The 20,208-nt window shown below is 37.1% G+C and overlaps 1 protein-coding gene across 3 annotated transcripts in view; it reads left to right on the top strand.

Moving 5' to 3' along the window:
* Positions 1-14,222, top strand: part of MACC1 (MET transcriptional regulator MACC1) — a 77,363-nt gene extending 63,141 nt beyond the window's left edge. The window contains exons 5-6 of one of the 3 annotated variants that reach the window (XR_009053307.1): positions 8,745-8,861; positions 10,794-10,926. Coding sequence is in view for 2 of the 3 variants with exons in the window: in XM_057732952.1 (XP_057588935.1) it covers positions 10,794-11,006 (213 nt within the window). In the remaining variant the exon portion in view is untranslated. Of the gene's footprint in view, positions 1-8,744; positions 8,862-10,793 lie in introns of all 3 variants that reach the window. The other 2 variants (XM_057732952.1, XM_057732951.1) reach the window with 2 other exon arrangements.
* Positions 14,223-20,208: the final 5,986 nt, after the last annotated feature.

Genomic DNA, 20,208 nt, shown 5'->3' with positions numbered 1-20,208 from the left:
TATCAGCCTCATGCTTCCTATTCAGAGATGAACCCATAAACACCATGAAGTAACATAAAAAATCTAAGAGTAAAGGGGTAAGAATGATGCCTGTGTGTCAAATATTTGTGATAAAGATGAGAAGGCTGATGGAAGTTGTTTTGTGGTTAGGAATAATTCAACAAAAAAAACCCTCAAGAGCATGCTTTCCTTTTGATTAGTCAAAGCATTAGTGCAGAGTTTCTGCATATCTTCCCTTAAATCATAACATGGAGCAAAAAGAAGAACTATTTTTAAACCACTGAATAGATAAAAGATAATATAAACCTGGAAGAGATCTTGGCAGCCCACAACTCATTTCCAGTTTTAGAGGACTTAGCTTAGATCATCTCAGAAAGAAAATTATTTATTCTACTCATTTTATTCAAACTTTTCCAGAGTAAATGATTTCATTTTTCTCTTTAATTTATTACAAAGTTTAGAATCCTTTGTGGCCTTAATGTGTATGTATATTTGGACATAATTTCATAAAGTCTATAGTTAATTAATGTATGCAAGTTACCATTTGTGTCTTTGCCTGTGATAATATATGTTTACTGTCTGAATAAGAAAAATATAATGATCTTAGACAATAAAAAATGCTGAAGAGAACCACCTGAACACCAGCAGATGACTTCAGACACCAGAAAGGACTGCAAAGATCCTGACATAACTGGTATTTGTTTGACTCAACACTCTGCCATTAGTCTGGGGTTTGGACAGTCTTCTTTAAACCCCTTTATTGCCAGGACAAGCAACCTCTGAAGTCTGGACTACTCCATCAGAAGTCAGTTAGGAGGCTCTGGGGAGGGAGCACTGAATCCAGGATGCTAGACTACTAGGGAGTCCTCAGACACAGGGAAGATTAACTGCAAAGAACTCTCACAGAGCCCTGTATCAGAGTCTAAGACTCGGCTCATCCAACTGTCTGCAACGGCCAGTGCTGGACACCTCACACCAAACTACAAACAAGACAGGAACACAAACATGCCCATCAGCACACAGACTACCTAAAGCCATATTAACCTCATACATACCCTAAAACACACCACCTGACAGAGCCCTGCTCATAAGAGAGAAAAGACACAGAGCCACACGCCGGAAAGCAGACACCAGACCCCGCCACCAGGAAGCCTACTCAAGACACTGGACAAACCCTACCACAGGGGGCAGAGGGCAGAAACAAGAGGAAATACTACTAGGCAGCATAGGGAAAGGAGACAGCAAATCCTATAAATTAGACAAAATGAGAAAACAAAGAAACACCACGCAGGCAAAGGAGTAGGAAAAAACCCCGCAAGACCAAATAAATGAAGAGGAAATAGGAAAATTGCCTGAAAAAGAATTCAGAGTAATGATAGTAAAGATGATGCAAAATCTTGACAACAAAATGGAGAAAATACAAGAAACAGTTAATAAGGATTCAGAAGACCTAAAGAGCAAACAAACAGTAATGGACAACAAAATAACCGAAGTGAAAAATACTCAAGGTGGTATAAACAGCAGACTAACTGAGGCAGAAGAACAAATAAGTGAGTTGGAAGACAGAATGGGGGAAATAACTGCCATAGAGCAGGAAAGAGAAAAAGAATGGAAGATAGTCTCAGGACCTTGGTGACAACATTAAGCACATCAACATTTGAATCATAGGCATCCCAGAAAAAGAAGAAAAAAAGAAAGGGCCTGAGAAAATATTTAAAGAGGTTATAGTGGAAAACTTCCCCAACATGGGAAAGGAAATAATTAATCAAGTCCAAGAAGTGCAGAGAGTCCCACATAGAATAAACCCAAGGAGAAATACACTAAGGCATATATTAATCAAACTAATGAAAATTAAATACAAAGAAAAAATATTAAAAGCAGCAAGAGAAAAGCAACAAACAACATATAAGGGAAAACCCATAAGGATAACAGCTGACCTTTCTGCAGAAACTCTGCAGGCCAGCAGGGAATGGCAGGATATACTGAAAGTCCTGAGAGAGAAAAACCTACAGCCAAGAATACTCGAACCAGCAAGAATCTCATTCAGATTCCACAGAGAAATCAAAAGCTTTCCAGACAAGCAAAAGTTAAGAGAATTCAGCACCACCAAACCAGCCTTACAACAAGTGCTTAAGGAACTTTTCTAAGTAGGAAACACAAGAGAAGAAAAGGACCTACAGAAACAAACCCAAAACAATTAAGAAAATGGTAATCAGAACACACATGTCAATAATCACCTTAAATGTAAATGGATTAAATGCTCCAACCAAAAGACACAGACTGGCTGAATGGATACAAAAACAAGACCCTTCCATATGCTGCCTACAAGAAACCCACTTCAGACCAAGGGACACATATAGACTGAAAGTCAAGGGATGGAAAAAGATATTCCATGCAAATGGAAGTCAAAAGAAAGCTGGAGTAGCAATATTCATTATCAGACAAACTAGACTTTAAAGTAAAGACTATTGCAAGAGACAAGGAAGGACACTACATAATGATCAAGGGATCAATCCAAGAAGAATATATAACAATTGTAAATATCTATGCACCCAACAGAGGAGCACCTCAACACATAAGGCAAATGCTAACAGCCATAAAAGGGGACATCGACAGTAACACAATAATAGTAGGAGACTTGAACACCCCACTTACATCAATGGACAGATCATCCAAACAGAAAATAAATAAGGACACACAAACTTTCAGTGACACATTAGACCATCTCAACTTAATTGATATTTATAGAACATTCCATGCAAAAACGACAGAATACACTTTCTACTCAAGTGCACATGGAACATTCTCCAGGTAGATCACATCTTGGGTCACAAATCAAGCCTTGGTAAATTCAAGAAAATTGAAGTCATATCAAGCATCTTCTCTGATCACAACACCATGAGACTAGATATCAATTACAGAGAAAAAACTGTAAAAAATGCAAACACATGGAGGCTAAACAATACACTATTAAACAACCAAGAAATCACTGAACAAATCAAAGAGGGAATCAAAAAATATCTAGAAACAAATGACAATGAAAACACAACAACCCAAAACCTATGGGATGCAGAAAAAGCAGTTCTAAGAGGGAAGTTTATAGCAATATAGGCCTACCTCAAGAAACAAGAAAAATATCATATAAACAACCTCACCTTACACCTAAAACAATCAGAGAAAGAAGAACAAAGAAACCCCAAAGTGAGCAGGAGGAAAGAAATCATAAAGATCAGATCAGAAATAAATGAAAAAGAGATGACGGAAACAATAGCAAAGATCAATGAAACTAAAAGCTGGTTCTTTGAGAAGATAAACAAAGTTGATAAACCATTAGCAAGACTCATCAGGAAAAAAAAGAAGATGCAAATCAACGGAATTAGAAATGAAAAAGGAGAAGTAACAATGGACACCACAGAAATACAAAAGACCATGAGAGACTACTACAAGCAACTATATGGCAATAAATTGGATAACATGGAAGAAATGGATAAATTCTTAGAAAAGTACAATCTTCCAAGTCTGGACAAGGAAGAAACAGAAAATGTGAACAGACCAATCACAAGTACAGAAATTGAGACTGATTTAAAATCTCCCAACAGGGCCAGGTGGCTTCACAGGTGAATTCTGTCAAACATTTAGAGAAGAGCTAACACCTATCCTTCTCAAACTCTTCCAAAATATAGCAGAAGGAGGAACACTCCAAACTCATTCTACGAGGCCACCATCACCCTGATACCAAAACCAGGCAAAGATGGCACAAAAAAAGAAATTACAGGCCAATATCACTGATGAGTATAGTTGCAAAAGTACTTAACAAAATACTAGCTAACAGAATGCAACAGCACATTAAAATGATCATACACCATGATCAAGTGGGGTTTATCCCTGGGATGCAAGGATTCTTCAATATATGCAAATCAATCAATGTGATACACCATATTAACAAATTGAAGGATAAAAACCATATGATAATCTCAATAGATGTGGAAAAAGCTTTTGACAAATTTCAACATCCATTTATGATCAAAACTCTCCAGAAAATGGACATAGGAGGAAGTTACCTCAACAGAATAAATGCCATATATGAGAAACCAAAAGCCAACATTGTTCTAAATGGTGAAAAACTGAAAGAATTCCCTCTAAGACCAGGAACAAGACAAGGGTGCCCACTCTCACCATTATTATTCAATATAGTTTTGGAAGTTTTAGCCACAGCAATTGGACAAGAAAATGAAATAAAAGGAATTCAAATTGCAACAGAAGTAAAATTGTCACTCTTTGCAGATGACATCATATTATGCATAGTAAACCCTAAAGATTCTACCTGAAAACTGCCAGCACTAATCAATGAATTTAGTAAAGTAGCAGGATACAAAACTAATGTGCAGAAATCTATTGCATTTCTATATACTAACAACAAAAAAGCAGAAAGAGAAATTAAGGAAACTCTCCCATTTACCATTGCAACAAAAGAATAAAATACCTAGCAATAAACCTGCCTAAGGAGGCAAAAGACCTGTATGCAGAAGACTATAAGACACTGATGAAAGAAATCAAAGATGAAACAAACAGATGGAGGGACATACCATATTCTTGGATTGGAAAAATCAACATTGTGAAAATGGGTATACCACCCAAAGCAATTTACAGATTCAATGCAATCCATATCAAATTACCAACAGCATTTTTCTAGAACAGAAAATCTTACGATTTGTATGGAAAAGTAAAAGACCCCAAAAGCCAAAGCAATCTTGAGAAGGAAAAACGAAGTTGGTGGAATTAGGCTTCAAACTATACTACAAGGCCACAGTGATCAAGACAGTACAGTACTGGCACAAAAATAGAAAGGAAGATCAATGGAACAGAATAGAGAACCCAGAGATAAACCCACGCACATGTGGGCACCATATCTTTGACAAAGGAGGCACAAATATACAATAGAAAAAAGACAGCCTCTTCAATAAGCGGTGCTGGGAAAGCTGGACAGCAACATGTAAAAGAATGAAATTAGAACACTTCCTAACACCATACACAAAAATAAACTCCAAATGGATTAAAGACCTACATGTAAGGCCAGACACTATCAAACTCCTAGAGGAAAACATAGGCAGAACACTCTATGACATCCATCAAAGCAAGATCCTTTTTGACCCACCTCCTAGAATCATGGAAATAAAATCAAGAATAAACAAATGGGACCTCATGAAACTTAAAAGCTTTTGCACAGTGAAAGAAACCATAAGCAAGACAAGAAGACAACCCTCAGTATGGGAGAAAATACTTGCCAATGAAGCAACTGACAAAGGATTAATCTCCACAATATACAAGCAGCTCATGCAGCTTAATACCAAAAAAGCAAATAACCCAATCCACAAATGGGCAGAAGACCTAAATAGACATTTCTCCAAAGAAGACATACAGATGGCCAACAAACACATCAAAAGATGCTCAACATCACTAATCATTAGAGAAATTCAAGTCAAAGCCACAATGAGGTATCATCTCACACTGGTCAGAATGGCCATTATCAAAACATCTAGAAACAATAAATGTTGGAGAGGGTGTGGAGAAAAGGGAATTCTCCTGCACTGTTGGTGGGAATGTAAGTTGGTATAGGCACTATGGAAAACAGTTTGGAGGTTCCGTAAAAAACTAAAAATAGAACTCCCATATGACCCAGCAATCCCACTACTGGGCATATACCCAGAGAAAACCAGAATCCAAAAAGAAACATGGACCATAATGTTCATTGCAGCACTATTTACAATAGCCAGAACATGGAAGCAACCTAAATGCCTATCCACAGATGAATGGATAAAGAAGATGTGGCACATATGTACAATGGAATATTAGCCCTAAAAAGGACTGAAATGGAGCTATATGTAATGAGGTGGATAGACCTAGAGTCTGTCATACAGAGTGAAGTAAGCTAGAAAGAGAAAAACAAATACTGTATGCTAACCCATATATAAGAAATCTAAAAAAAAAAAAATGGTACTCATGAAACCAGTGACAGGGCAAGAATAAGAACCCCACGGGGTTGAGGTGGCAGGGGGTGAAGGGGAAGCTGGGAAGAAGTGAAAGAGTAGCAGACATATATACACTACCAACTGTAAAATAGATAGCTAGTGGGAAGTTGCTGTATAACAAAGGGAGATCAAATCGATGATGGGTGATGCCTTAGAGGGCCAGGACAGGGAGTGTGGGAGGGAGTCGCAGGAGGGAGGGGATATGGGAATATATGTATAAATACAGCTGATTCACTTTAGTGTACCTGAAAAACTGATACAAGAGTGTAAATCAATTATTTTCCAATAAAGAGCTTAAAAAAATGCTGAAGAAAGAAAAATGTAAGTATTTAAGAACTTGAGTCCAAATGTGGTATATCTATACCACAAAGGACAACAAACAGCTGATTAGACTATTGCATTGATGAAAGCTGGACTTCTATCAGGCCTTGTTAAGGCAAATCTCAATATAGAAAAAGTTATATTTACTATGCCTGACAGAGATTTGCTTACTGAGGGAAAACATAGATCCCTAATTTTAGTATTTTTCATCAGTATATCAAATACATAACTACAACATATGCTTTTGATCCCATTCCTTCTCAACTTTTCTTGACACTTTCCTCCTTAATTACATGCCCCAACTCCATAATTATTTTAATGTTTTCTGTGTTTATGTCTTTTCTGTCCAAAGAAAGTTAACTTTCCTCCTTGAGTATGTTACATTTGCTACCTGTTTAATGCTGAACAACCCTAAATTCTCCATCTGGTTAAGTTAGGATTCAAACTAAACTCTCCTTTCAGTTAGTATTACTTTTTACAGGTTTTTTCCTTTTAAACCCACTTTTATTTGCCACTGCTTCTACTTCTAGTTTTGTCTCTCTTCCTTTAACTTCCAAATTCCAGACATGCCCATTTATACTGTAGCTTCCAGTTCCTTGGCACGTGCTCATACCTGCAGTCTGCCTTCCACCACTTGCTTGAAACTGCCTCCTTCAGGGTTACCAAAGTCCTATTAATTGCCAAAATCTGGAAATTTCTCAGTTTTCCTTTATGTTTCTATATCACTTGATGTTCGAGGTAACAGAAAAGAGATGTCCTCAGCGAGTGCCATGCTGGTAGATGGGTCACAAGTTCTTCAAGGGTGAAAAAGCCCTAATTTTAGCTTTTGCCAATTTCCTTGATGTAAAAACTCCCAACATGGATGATTTTAACCTTCCAGTGTGGTGTCACTGAACATGGAATTGGGAGGCCATATGAACAATAGGCTGGTGTGAGCCAGCTGCAGCAAACCACTGAATGTCCTCTGAGGGATATTCTCAGTCCTTAGCTTTTGCAACATGGAGCAATCTGCTTCATTTTTCTTTTACTCTGACACCAGCTTCTCTCCATCCTTTTATTACTTCTGTTTCTTAGTTGTGGTCCCTAATTGTAGACTTAATTAAGAGTTAAATTTTTTCATCCCTTTATTTTCTTTCTTGGCATCTTCCTCTACTTTCATGCTTTCACCATCATTTTAGCATGACTGAAGCAAAACCCTTGCCTGCACCCTGGAGGTCATCTCTCTATTCCAATTTCTAATTGGAAATAAGAGAGAGAGCCGCTCTTTTACTTCAAACTCAGGAAGGCTAAAACCTGACCGCTTATCTTTCCCTCACTCAAAAAGTACCCACTTACCATTATATCCTATTTCAGTATTAAATGCAAACAATATGCCAGACACTTCATGAGATGATTTGGACACAGACACAGAGATTATTATCCATATTTTATACATTAAAAAAATTCAAAGCTTAGATAATTTGATAAATTTACTCTGACCCATCCAATACACAATGGAAATCAGATGTGAACCCAGTATTCTGAAATCAAAACTCATCTTTCTTTCTGTTACCATAGTGCTTCTCAGTTGATGGAACTATCTTTTTATTTTTCTTACACTGAATTAGAATATGCAAGTAATTTTTGAGTTTTTCTCAATCATTATTTGTTATCAAATCCTGTCTATTCATACACTGTGCCAGTGTTTGTGCAAGCGTCTATCTCACTTCCATGCTTTAAAACTTCTAAAAACAAGAGCTCTTCTATATTCACCACTTTATTACTTTTTGTAACAGAATTCCATATAGCAGTAGCTCAATAGTTTTGATTTAATAAGTGAAATAATTAATGAACAACAATGTATTTCAGATATTTTCATTGTGTGTGTACTACAGTGGTGCTTCTCTGTCATCTATATTGAGAGCCACCAATGATGTTATATATAGCAGAACAGATTTTGCACTGAAGGAATACTCAGGTTTAATTTGCTGCAAAGGGGAACAAAAATGGGATGCAAACTGTGATCATATTTTAGTACAAATTATGAAGTTTATCATTGCCCTAGTGTTTTTAGCCCAAAATCACTGTACCTGTTTCTAGATAGCTTATAATTTAGGCTCCAGGGGATCTCCAATGAGTGTAGGCAATATGCCTCCTTGTATTTCTGACTAAAGCAGAGGACTCCTGGGAAGTCTTTTTATACTTTCAGAAGTCCTCATTAGGGTCCAGGACTCAGCAATCTATCCACGTTGAATTGCAAGAGATGGCCATATTGTCCTGCTATCAGTGTAAATTGCCGAACTTGAGGGGATTATATGGCCCTCTGCCTAAGTAAGTAGGTAATGTATCACTGGACTTCTGAATCTATAGTTTCTAATTCCCACATCGCCTTGGTGTATTTCCTGCTTCCCACAGCACCAAGGGGCTGCTTCGTGATTGAGTATGCCTCAGGCCTTTTCTATACATAGCAATCCACTGTGCTGCAGCAAGATATGTGATGCAGAGCTTTTCTACCCAGGAAATTTAGTGAAGGTATGTACTTTGAATCTGCATCGTAGTACACAACCTGTAAATTACCCATTTGCAATTCTTAAGAGACATCTGTTTTCTGTGATACTGTCCATTATCTTGGTACTGAAATGCTCTCAGTTGCTATTTATCATAAAATATCTTCAAATACATCTTTTTATCAGACTCAGTCACTAAGGGGCTTAGAATAAAGTCTTAGAAGACTTTAGCTATAAACACTATTATTTGAGACAATATATGACAAGTTGAAAAATAATGTACCAGCTAGTTGAGCATCAGGGATTTTAAATGAATGCAACATAGATTACAGGTCTCAAAGCTTTTACAGTGACTTAGGATAGACCTGCTACAGAATAATCTACTCATTTAGTGCTTTTTGCATCTTTGCAGTGACAGGCAAGATTGAATATGGCAAAAAGGCTCCATTAACATGCCTCAACTCATCTTCCATTGCAGAGTATTAGTGGGAGCTACACTTTGGGAAGTTTGGTTTCAGTGTGACTATTTAGAAAAAAAAGATGAAAGAACACCTCATTCACAGTTCTTTATGAATCAGCTTGATGAGGATAAAGCTTATGTACAGAAATATGGGATGATTTCCATTGCTGCATCATGACCACATAGATAGGGTTTAGCTTTGATAATTATTTTCCATTCGATACCTTGAAGACTCGAGCTTTGTCTAGAGACGTGAAAATATGGGTGTTCATGGCTTCCCAGGATTGCCAGTAGAATAACATCAAATTACCCTTCGAGGCTGATGCCTAGCCTTTTATGTAGATGGAATTGAAACAAAAGAACTTCTTATTTAGGTCTTTCATTCTTTTAACTTCCGGTTGTAGAGTATATGGGGATATCAGTGGAGGGTCAGAATTGTATCCCAAGGCCCTACATCATGTGATATTACTGTTAATGGAGCTCTATTTTAGCAACTCTGCATGATTAATATGTAGCTAACAGTTTGTGTTCCTAAACTTTGAGAGTGATAAAATCACAAATGAATTAGTTTAGTGAACCCAGATAAGTAGCAAGTAACAAAGTTTATATTCCAAATATTCCAATTATAAATGCAGGGTTCATTTTTTTGTTTTCCTAGAGAAAATGTATTTTAACCTGGGTGGGTGGGGATGTGCATGTGTGTGTGTGTGTGTGTGTGTGCATTCCACAATTTTTCTTATTTGGTTAGTCTTCGTCTCTATTCTCTCTGAGCCTGGTTGCCTTGGTTACCATTCCATACCCTTGTGTGTGAGGTTTCTCTTTGACGTACATTTATTTCTATGGAAACAATGAGGTCATTGGTATGGGTAGGTGCTTAGGGAAAGCATAATGAAGTATTGAATATCTTTCTTTTGGTCATTAAAATGTATCATTAAATTATTTTTTAATTAGAGAAGTATATTTTTGCTTTCCTATTGACTTGATCATTAAGCTACGTTTTTCTTTGTTTATAGTCTTGCTCAAACAAAATGACTTAAAGCATTAGATATATTGTACAGCTCCTTCTTGCTATATATGGTGTGGTAAAGACCACCACAGATACATGTAACAATAAAAGAGTTATTACATTAGCCTTAAAAGTCTGTCAGAGAGTGAAAAGTTTATCTCAATAACATCTGTTACAATAAAAAAGTTGCACAAGGAATCTTATATTCCTACGAAGACAGTGAGCAATGTGTAGATGATGGATCAAGAAAAAAAGGCCCTACTTGTGGTCATTGATCTTAAAATCTTTAGATTTAGAAACACAGGGACATACCAGAGGAGTTATAGTTATTAAAACATGTTTTCTGTGATATTAAATAAGTATATATGCAATTGGTATTCCATTTTCTTTTTAAGTCTTAAGAGGCTTTTAAACCTTTCTTTTTTAAAGCATCTATTTTCCTCTCTGAATTATTTTCAAACTATTCCAGTCTAATTTTTTTTTCTTTATAGATGATGTGGAAACCTGCCTATGATTTCCTCTATTCTTGGAGTGCTCACTATGGAAATAGCTACAGAGATGTGTTACAAGACCTTCAATCAGCTTTGGACAGAATGAAAAACCCTGTGACCAAACAATGGCGAGACTTAACCGGAGCTTTAATACTAGTAAATTCTTTAGAGGTTTTGAGAGCAACTGCATTCTCCACTTCTGAGGAAGTATAGAATTCAAGGGTATGTTTTTTGAAAGAGGGAGTAGAGTAAGAAAGGAGTATAAAGGGTGTGTGTCTGTCTGTCTGTCTGTGTGTGAAAGGGAAAGAATCTCAGAAAAGTATTACTTTTTTTTGCATGTTTGAAAAAATATTTTTTCCTGGTGAAAGCACAGCCTAACACAAAATCCAAGGGTTGGTTTTATAATCAAATATGTATTTTTGCATATGTTACAAATGCAAACATTAAGTTGCTTTGTTATTGAGAAAGGAAAGAAAAACCCTCTCTCCCTTTCAAAGTTATTTTTAATTTCTTTTAGTTAAAACAAGTGACCGCTAGCATAATTACATCACACAGATACCCAGATAATCTAGAGACTCTCTAGTGAATGCTGGAATTTTGCTAGCAGACAGGTAGGGAGAAACGAGAAGCAAACAATACTCTGTGGTAAAGCACAGGGCTGCAGGCTTTCTATACTGATCTCTTTTATTTCTCAGTGGTGTTTGCTAGCATTATTCCCATTTTTGATATGAAGAAACTAAGGACTAGAGAGGACGCTCAGGGCTATACAGCCAGTGTGAAGGGGGTTTTCTGTTTGCAAAACCTGGCTCTGGTTTTTTTAAGAACACATAGCACATAGGAATATAATTTAAAAAATTAAAATGCAAATTCAAACTCATAGGGAAATGGTAACAATTTCATTTTAATTGAAGCTTACTGCTCTTTTCTACCATCTCTTGAAAGACTGCCAGAAAGAAAATGTGATTTATCAGAAATCTGTCATCTGCATCCACTGACTGGAATTTTTACCACCTTCCTCCAGCATCTTGAGACCTAACTATTCCTGCCTAACTTGGACTTTTTCTTCAGGATCATAGTGCAGAGTAGTTCTTTAACTCTCAAAGATTTTTAAAAACAAGGATTATTTTTTAAAAACCTGATTTATCCCTGTTGACTGCAGCAGTCTTAAATACCAAAACACTGATATCCATGTGTGTGCGTGCTCATATTCATGTAAACACATGTATGTGTATGTGTGTGTATGTGCATACCAGAGTGTTTTATAAAACTTTTGGAAGACAAAGATTATATAGATATTTGGGCTACTATAAATGCTAACTGTTGGAGAGTTGATTAAAAAGTGGTCTGTGCTTACGCCTATGTTCAATCCTCTGGCCCCATGCCAATGTTTCTGTGTTTTAGACAGTCATTCATTTATTGTCATTCAGTTCACAGATGGAGTGTGTGTACCTACTCTGCAGCAGACACATAGATGTTTGAGGTTAATAATGGGGGAATATACAGCATGATCGCTGACTTCAGTACTGCTGAAGTGATAGAGACGATAATAGAAAATTATACAGTTAATTCTAAAATGGCATCTGCAATACCAGCTGCAATAGAAAGGCTGAGGTGCCAAGAGATATAGGTGTGGGGGGACATCATATGGATGAGGGAGTTCAGATAAGTTTTCCCTGGCAAAAAATGATGAGCCTGAAGGAGGATCAGACATTGCTTCTGGTCTGGGGAGGGTGGAGGAGGCAGTTCCTCAGTGCACTGCAGCCCCCAGACAGGAGAACTCTGGAGAGGCAGGGAGCCAGGATGAAGGGCTGGAAAGGGTGAAGGAGTGAAGGAAGGAAAGACATATGCTCAGAGGTAATGTGGATGAGCTGAATAAGGATTTTATGTAGGGATCCTGAATAAAATATGTCCATTTGGCTAAAAAGTAAGAGCAGAATCTTTTTAGAGCTTTTAATACACCCACCCTGGGGTATTTGGTATGCTGACAAAGGTGATTTGAATTAGGGTTTAAGATCTTTAAGGCTTTTAATATTTATATTTGATGATAAGAGAAGACAGCCTGCCCAAAGAGTTATGTACACACATTTAAGGACAGAATTTATTTTAGTTGAAAATGAATTCAGGGAGAAGAAAAAAAAAACAATTTGTAAGTTCAGAACACAGTCATTTTTAGTGGTGATTTTGCTTTCTTTAGAACATTCTTGGAATCTTATTAGCATGTCAGCAAACCAGAGAATTTCGGGAAAGGGTAATAAGGAATTAATAACTGGGTTTTTCCAGGCTCTAGGATCTGAGACGGCAGAGATCTTGTTAGCTGATTAGGGCAGTAAGATTAAATAAATCATTTCAGGTTTATCGCATCATGTGTTGTGATTGTGGTTGGGAAGTTTCAGAAGAGTTTAAAAAATGAACAGCATGATCTCTGTAATTTAAGGATGAAACAATGATCTAAATATTAATATACACAAAGATATTTTATAATCTTGTAATATCCTTTCAGAGGAATTTTAAACCTATGTTCAAACATTCTGTTCTGTTAAATATATTCTAACATTTTTATAAATCATTTCTACTTTTCTGAATTTTATATTTTTCTTCCTATAATGGACTTTCATGACCAGAAAAGATTAGCTCAGTAATCACGAATTGCGTTTAACATTTGGCAGCAAATCAAAGGAATTAATAAGGCATTTAAATCCCATCTTTGACATCATTAAAAGCCTCAAAAGCCATTAATATAAAACTTCTTTAAGCATTTCGAAACTGGAAAAAGCATAGATGGTTCTTTCAGTTCCTCAAGCTTTTCCCCTAATGATGCAGAAGGCTGAGATTTTTGTTCAGTGCTCAGCTTACAACGTAGTAATTTTTACGTGTAAGCCACAGATCCTCTACTTCCTTGTGTTAAAGCCTTAATATGAAAGCCAATTAATAAGGTGCAAGCAATAGTGAGTCATTAACTGTTCATGCCAGTCATGAATACAGCCCACTTTCATGTCCGTTAACGTAGAAAATACCATATGAAGTTTTGAACTTAGGGATGACTAGGTCTTTGGAAGGATCAGAATACATTAATGGATGGTGTTGATCTAAAAAGTGTTACTGCTACTAAATAGCTTTGAATATGTTATATGAAAATATAATAAAGAAAATACATTCAAAATTGTACAATGCTGTACATAATTGGAAGTTTCAAAACGAATTTTCATACTGTGCTATTGTAAATTATATTTTCTGTAATGTTTTTAATGTCTAAGGAATATTTGAAGCACTATAAAGGAAAAGGAGGACAATAAAAAGTATGTCTGAAGGCTTTTCTAATTAAAATAGATTTTTTTTCTTTTTACATATACATATTTCTTCTCCCCTCTTCTGTATGAAGTTTCCTTCATGTGCTATTGTATAATTTAGTGAGTTCCAAAGTTCTAAAGAGGTGGCATTAACCCAAAGACATTCTTCAGAATAACATAATTGTTGAAAGTTGGTTTCTTGCATGCTTATTTACTAGCCCACAACACAAAATAAAAAGTGACTATGTATACACTACAATATTTCAATATTTCACTAAATGTTATAGAAATGTGTGGCTTTTGCATGCATATTTTACCTTTTCTTTTTATGCATATCTAGGCCTATATAGGTCAGAAAGCTTTAAATCTAATAGCTTTGCAATTCTGAATAAAAGTATCAGTTTGTATATGAGGGAGTGTGGATGGAGAGATTAGTATTGGATAATAATTAATAATGACAAAGGAGAAAATTCCAGAGCAAGCACTACTGTTGTAGTAGTGAATCCAAAATGAATGGCTTCTTCTACAAGATGCTAGTCTAGGAGTTGAGGCTGTGGCTTCTAATCTTTTCCTATTACTTCCTAAGAGACTTTCGACCTGTCATTTAGCCTCCCTGGGCTTCAGTTTTTTCATCTGTAAAACAAGGGGCATGAACTGGGTAATCTCTAAATTCCTCTTAGGCTTAAATGTCTATAAATGTATGATGAGTAGGATATTTTATGGGTTTTGTATATTTATTTTGCTGTGAAGGAAAAGAATGTGAACTAAGGCTAATAATTTGAATACCAAGTATCTACATCAAAATAAGGTCCCCTATGTGTGAGGACACATAAGCACACTAAGCACTTTACAGATACTATCTCATTTATTACTCACATAGCCTACTAAAACTGGTTATGCAATATGGACTATTTTGAATAGTTGAAAGCTACCAACTATTCAAAACAAACTAGAATATGGCTATGAATACTGAGTTAGAAAGCCAGCAATGGTTTTACTAGGAGCTACCCAAAGCATACTGTCAAACATGCTCCCATCTCATTGCAAAGGGCTTCGATCAAGCAACCTCTACTACAGAGTTTCTTCAACTTGAGCAGTAGCAGAATTACCTGGAGGGCTTGTTGAAGCACAGACTTCTGGGCTCCACCCCAGATTTCTGATTCAGCAGGCCTGGGGTGGTGCTTGAGAATTTGCATTTCTGACAAGTTCCCAGGTGATATAGTTGCTTCTGGTCCAGGGACTCCACTTTGAGGACCACAGTATGACATTTCCTTCATCTCTACAGGAATAACGGAATCTTTGTTTAACCAGGAAACCTTACTTCCAGGTAACAAATTTTTATGTCATTCCATCAAAAAAAATAGTTTTTAAATTGGAAACAAAAAAACAACCCAAATCAGGTTATATAATGGCTCTATTCATATATATAAAGTGAACTTTTACGTAATGACTTCATAAAAGCTTGAAAAATAATTTTTATTATAAATCTGATTCAAATAATTAAGATCGCTTCATCTCATTTAAAATGTAAACACATTTGCATACAAATAGGTTAATAGTTTGAGATTTATTGTGTGTTAAGATGATTTTGCAAAATATATGCACTTGTTTCTACAAAATACGGGTATCTTTGGAGAAAGCCTTGTTTTTACTGGCCCCAGCACTTGTTAAATGTCTTAATTTTTCCCATTGGGAAAAAAATGTTTCTAATGTGATCAATACAGCTATCTCTATGCCTCACTTGCTTCGTAGAACTGCAGAGTGATCACAAGCACTTGTTAACAAGGTAGACATGTTCTCTTTCCAATGAGGAGCTCCACACTTAAAAGAATGGTGCATCTGACGGGGGTGATGAGCTGAGCAACCTCACTTTGACATTAATGTCTCATATCTCATCCTCTGCCCAAATTTTCTTTTTAATTGTTCTTCTGGGGGTGACTAAGAAGATCTATGACTTTCTTTTTCTGTTCTTAGAGACATTTGAGACTCTCCTCTTGGGCTTGGAAGCAGATTTAAAACGTTCCTAATGTATAAGTTGACACTTAAACCCTGGAAATGTGCTGAGACATTTAACATATTTATATAAATATGATTAGTAGTTGAAAATCAAACTTAGCCATGATGATATTACTCGTTTTACTTAAATTGGTTCTACCAAAGTCAGTCATTTAAGCAGAATTTGGGATTGATAAGTTTGGTATAATGTTGACCTTACACTTACTAGGTTAAATGGCATAATAGAATTATGTGCCACATTCTCTTAGTGTAGTAGAAAAATCCATTCTATAGGAAAAAAATACACATTTTTACTCCAGAAAATATGTAGCCAATGCTCACTCAGTCCCCTTACATCATGGTGGGAAGCAAGGAAATTGTGAAGGGGAGATAGGAAAAATTTTGATTATGGTCTAATAAAAGGAGACTATTCAGAGACAATGGAAACTTTTTCTTTTTGCTGGTCTTTTTAAGAATGGAAAATATCTTTCCTTGATTCTCCTTATCTGATCAATAATAAGACACAAATTAACTGTTGCTTGGTTTCCTCCAGGATGGATTTAATGCTACTTAAGACTGTTCCTTAAAACTATTAAGAAACTTCAGCTAGAGCAAACAAAGCAGCCCTATGTTAAGATTGTCATTTAGCAGTCTTTCGGGAGCTGGTGTCAGAAAACCTATTTCGAACTGGCTTAAGAGCAAAGAATTTATTGTCTCTCACAACTGAAAACTCCAGGGGTGGTTTCAGGCATTCCGGGATTCAGGGGTTGAAGGGTGTGATCAAATTGCTTATTTGTTTTTCACCCTTCTCTGACTTTGATTATATTAGTTTCATCCTTGGGCTCCACAAAGCAGCCCAGCAGCTCTGGGTTCTCCCTTCCCCGGGCAAGATGGCTGCAGCAGCTCCAGCCTCACATTTCTCCATGTTCTAGTTTCAGGCTGTGGTGGCTTTGTAATGTGTCAGCTTGGCGAAACTAAACTATGTTTCTCAGAGTTCTCTTGACTGAATATTTCTGGTTAGGGTTAGCTACAAGAGAAATCTATGGAAGATTTGGAAGGTCACTGTGGAGCAGTAGCCATTGTGACTCTTAGAAGGTGGATGCAGGTCAGGTTCCATTGCAGCTCCTGACTCAGCTTGCTGGTGGAGGGGCTGTGAGTCTGCAGCCAGAGCACCATTTGTCCTGCAGGTTATCCACAGCAGCAAGGTTGCAGGCTTGGAGTCAGGGAGGGACCAACAAGGGTGTGAGTTACTGACAAACGCTGATTCTAGTCCTCAGTCAGATGTTCATTTTTTCTTTCCCTTAGCCTGACCTATGACTTCAGGCTCCGCACCAGAGACAGAAGAAAGTGCCATGCTAAGACTTTGACCAGCTCTCACATGTGCATCAGGATAAATCCTTATTGTATATCATTGCTGATGGTTCTGGTTTTCTGAATGAACTTTGATTGATAGGTAGGGCAATACTGAGTATTTCCCGATAACATCAGAAGAGTCCCTCTGATTAGGCTAATTTAGGTTTTGTGTCCATCCCTCAACCAGTTACTAAGGGCTGTGACTAGCAGCCCTTTGATTAGTCAGCCCTGGGTCACATGCTCAGTCCTTGACATGCCCCCCCCCCCTCATTCAAACCACTGGGTTTGGGAGTCATTTGGTCACCAGGTGAAATTGAGATCTGTTCCTAGAATTGGGAGGAAGTGGATGCTGGGGACGTCAACAGCAATTTTCCACTTAAAATGTGATGTAAGATAACCTCAGAACTATTTCCCATACCAGGAAAATTTTTTCCCTCAAGTGTAATTCAAGAATCTAGTCATCTGAGTCCTTCTCACGAGACGGAGCAGTGGGCCTGCTTCCATAAACTTCTGCACTAAATCAAACGTTAAGTAAGTGAAACCTCAGCAGCAATCTACCCTTCATGTACCACTTTATAAATTGCTGATGACAGAGCCATCTAAAACCCCATCAAGACTGTGAGTTCACGTGACCCAGGAGGTCCAGGGGTAGATCTCCTGTTACTCCTAATTGTTCACTTTCAAGCAGGACCTGTAACCTAGTCAATGCACCTCAACGGCTGCCAGAAAGAAGCTGACTGGGAGAGAGAGATAGAGCAGGAGTTCCCAGAGTGACTGACTGAGATAACTGTAGTTAAGATTGAGTGGCTGGTATCATCTGCCCTTGGAAAACATCACGGCAAAATCCTTTGAACAATTCTCTGAGTGAAATTGTGAAAGCAAGTCCAAGGTCAGGGGTATTTCTATCTTTCTCAGCCATCTGACTTTTCATTGGAGATCTTTATCTCCGCTTTTGAATCAGTAATAACCTTTAAATGCTGCCCAAGGGGAAAGTAGAGCAGCCGTGTGAACAAAGTAAATTAGATGATTCTAAGACATCAGTGAAAAATAGGACAAAATGATACAAAAGGGATACAATGACAAAGGTGGTGTATTTCTTTGCTTGTTTTATATACAGAACAACTTTATAAAGATAAAACTCACATATTATGCAATTCATCCTTTCCATTTTTAAGAACCTATAAGCATTTCCTTTCTTAATACATAGTTCCTATTTAATATGTGTTCAGTTACACTCATGATTTAGTCTGAGTGGAGAAATGCTCTTCAGGAGGAGCTATTGTTACGTTTTTCAGGGTGGAGTGGAATGCTGTGGGTTGTGGTGAAATAAGAGATGAGTGATCAAGGTTATTCGTGAGAAGATGAGAGTGCACTTGATGTTACATTCCTAAAGCTATTTTCAAGAGGTTTCACTGATAGGTTGGAAGAAAAAAATGTAAAATCCTCCTTTCATTCTCTTAGAGAAGCCTTTGTTTATTTCCATTTGCATTGCTGAGAAGTTTACTGTGTGCCTGGGGATAACAGTTGAAGTTCTGATGTAAGAGCTGCAAACCCATGCAAGTAATTAATCCATACACCCCGGGTTCTTGCCTTGAGCAAGGTTCTAAGTCTGTCTTTAATGAGAGCTCATTTTGACCACTTACTGTATTCTGTATTTATCTACTAGAAAATTTTATTAGTTTGCTAGTGCTGCCATAACAAAGTACCATAGAATGGGTGGCTTAAACAACAAAAATTTATTTTCTCCCAGCTCTGGAGGCTAGGAGTCCAAGATCAAAGCTTTGGCAGGGTTCGTTTCTTCTGAGGGCCATTAGGGAAGGATCTGTTCTAGGCCTGTTTCCTGGCTTATATATAGTTATCTTCTCTGTGTCTTTATATGGTTTTATCTCAGTATATGTGTCTGTGTCCTAATCTTTTCTCATATTGGATTAAAGCTTACCCTAGTGACTTCATTGTAACTTAATAACCTTTTGAAAGACCCTATCACCAAATCCAATCACTGGGGATTAGGAGTTCGACATATGCATTTTGAGGGACACAATCCAGCCCATAAAAAAAAATGATTTGGTCATTTTTTTTTTTTAATTTAGTGAAATCAGCTGCTTTGTTTGAATGCATTTTAAACAATCCCACAATGAGCCTTTTAGAAATTGTGCTTCCTTGCTTCTCTATCACAGGCAAATCATAGATGCCTGAGAAATGATGGATGTTCCAGAGCCACAGAATGAGCAGAATTGTAGTGAGATGGCAAATCTAAACAACTGGGACCTTTTCACTACATTGTCCTTTTACTTCAGGCAAGACATATCATCAAATTCTGCTTAGAACTAATGAAACATATTGGTGTAAACTAATGAAACATATTGGTGTAAACATGTATTTCATAAATACTTAAAGACAGACTTAGAACCTTGCTCAAGGTGATTTCCCTTGGGTTTTCTTTGTTGTTATTATGGGATCTGAGTATTGCAGATAAAGAATGCTCTTTCTACAGGTGGGGAACGTGAAGACAACAGTCAGAGTGTTGTGGGTAAGGACTATGACATGTATCTGGACCGTTTTTTGTGGAACACTGAGATGCCTGGGAAGGCAAATGTCTTTTATTGAGCAAACTAAAATAATGGAAGGCTTAGATCACCGAGAAAGCACACCGAGCAAATCTGGGAAATTTGTCTTGAAGAGTGTGGTGGGTGGGGAGGAAAGAGAAGATATGCTGGACTCCTGAGGGAGTCAAGTACATCATCCTGAACAGAGATCTGAGAGAAGAGGCAGAAAAATCT

The sequence above is a fragment of the Hippopotamus amphibius genome, chromosome 4 (assembly GCF_030028045.1).
Source record: "Hippopotamus amphibius kiboko isolate mHipAmp2 chromosome 4, mHipAmp2.hap2, whole genome shotgun sequence".
Classification (NCBI taxonomy): domain Eukaryota; kingdom Metazoa; phylum Chordata; class Mammalia; order Artiodactyla; family Hippopotamidae; genus Hippopotamus; species Hippopotamus amphibius.
Note: the sequence above shows the minus strand (reverse complement) of the source record. Positions and strands in the feature narration are given on the sequence as shown.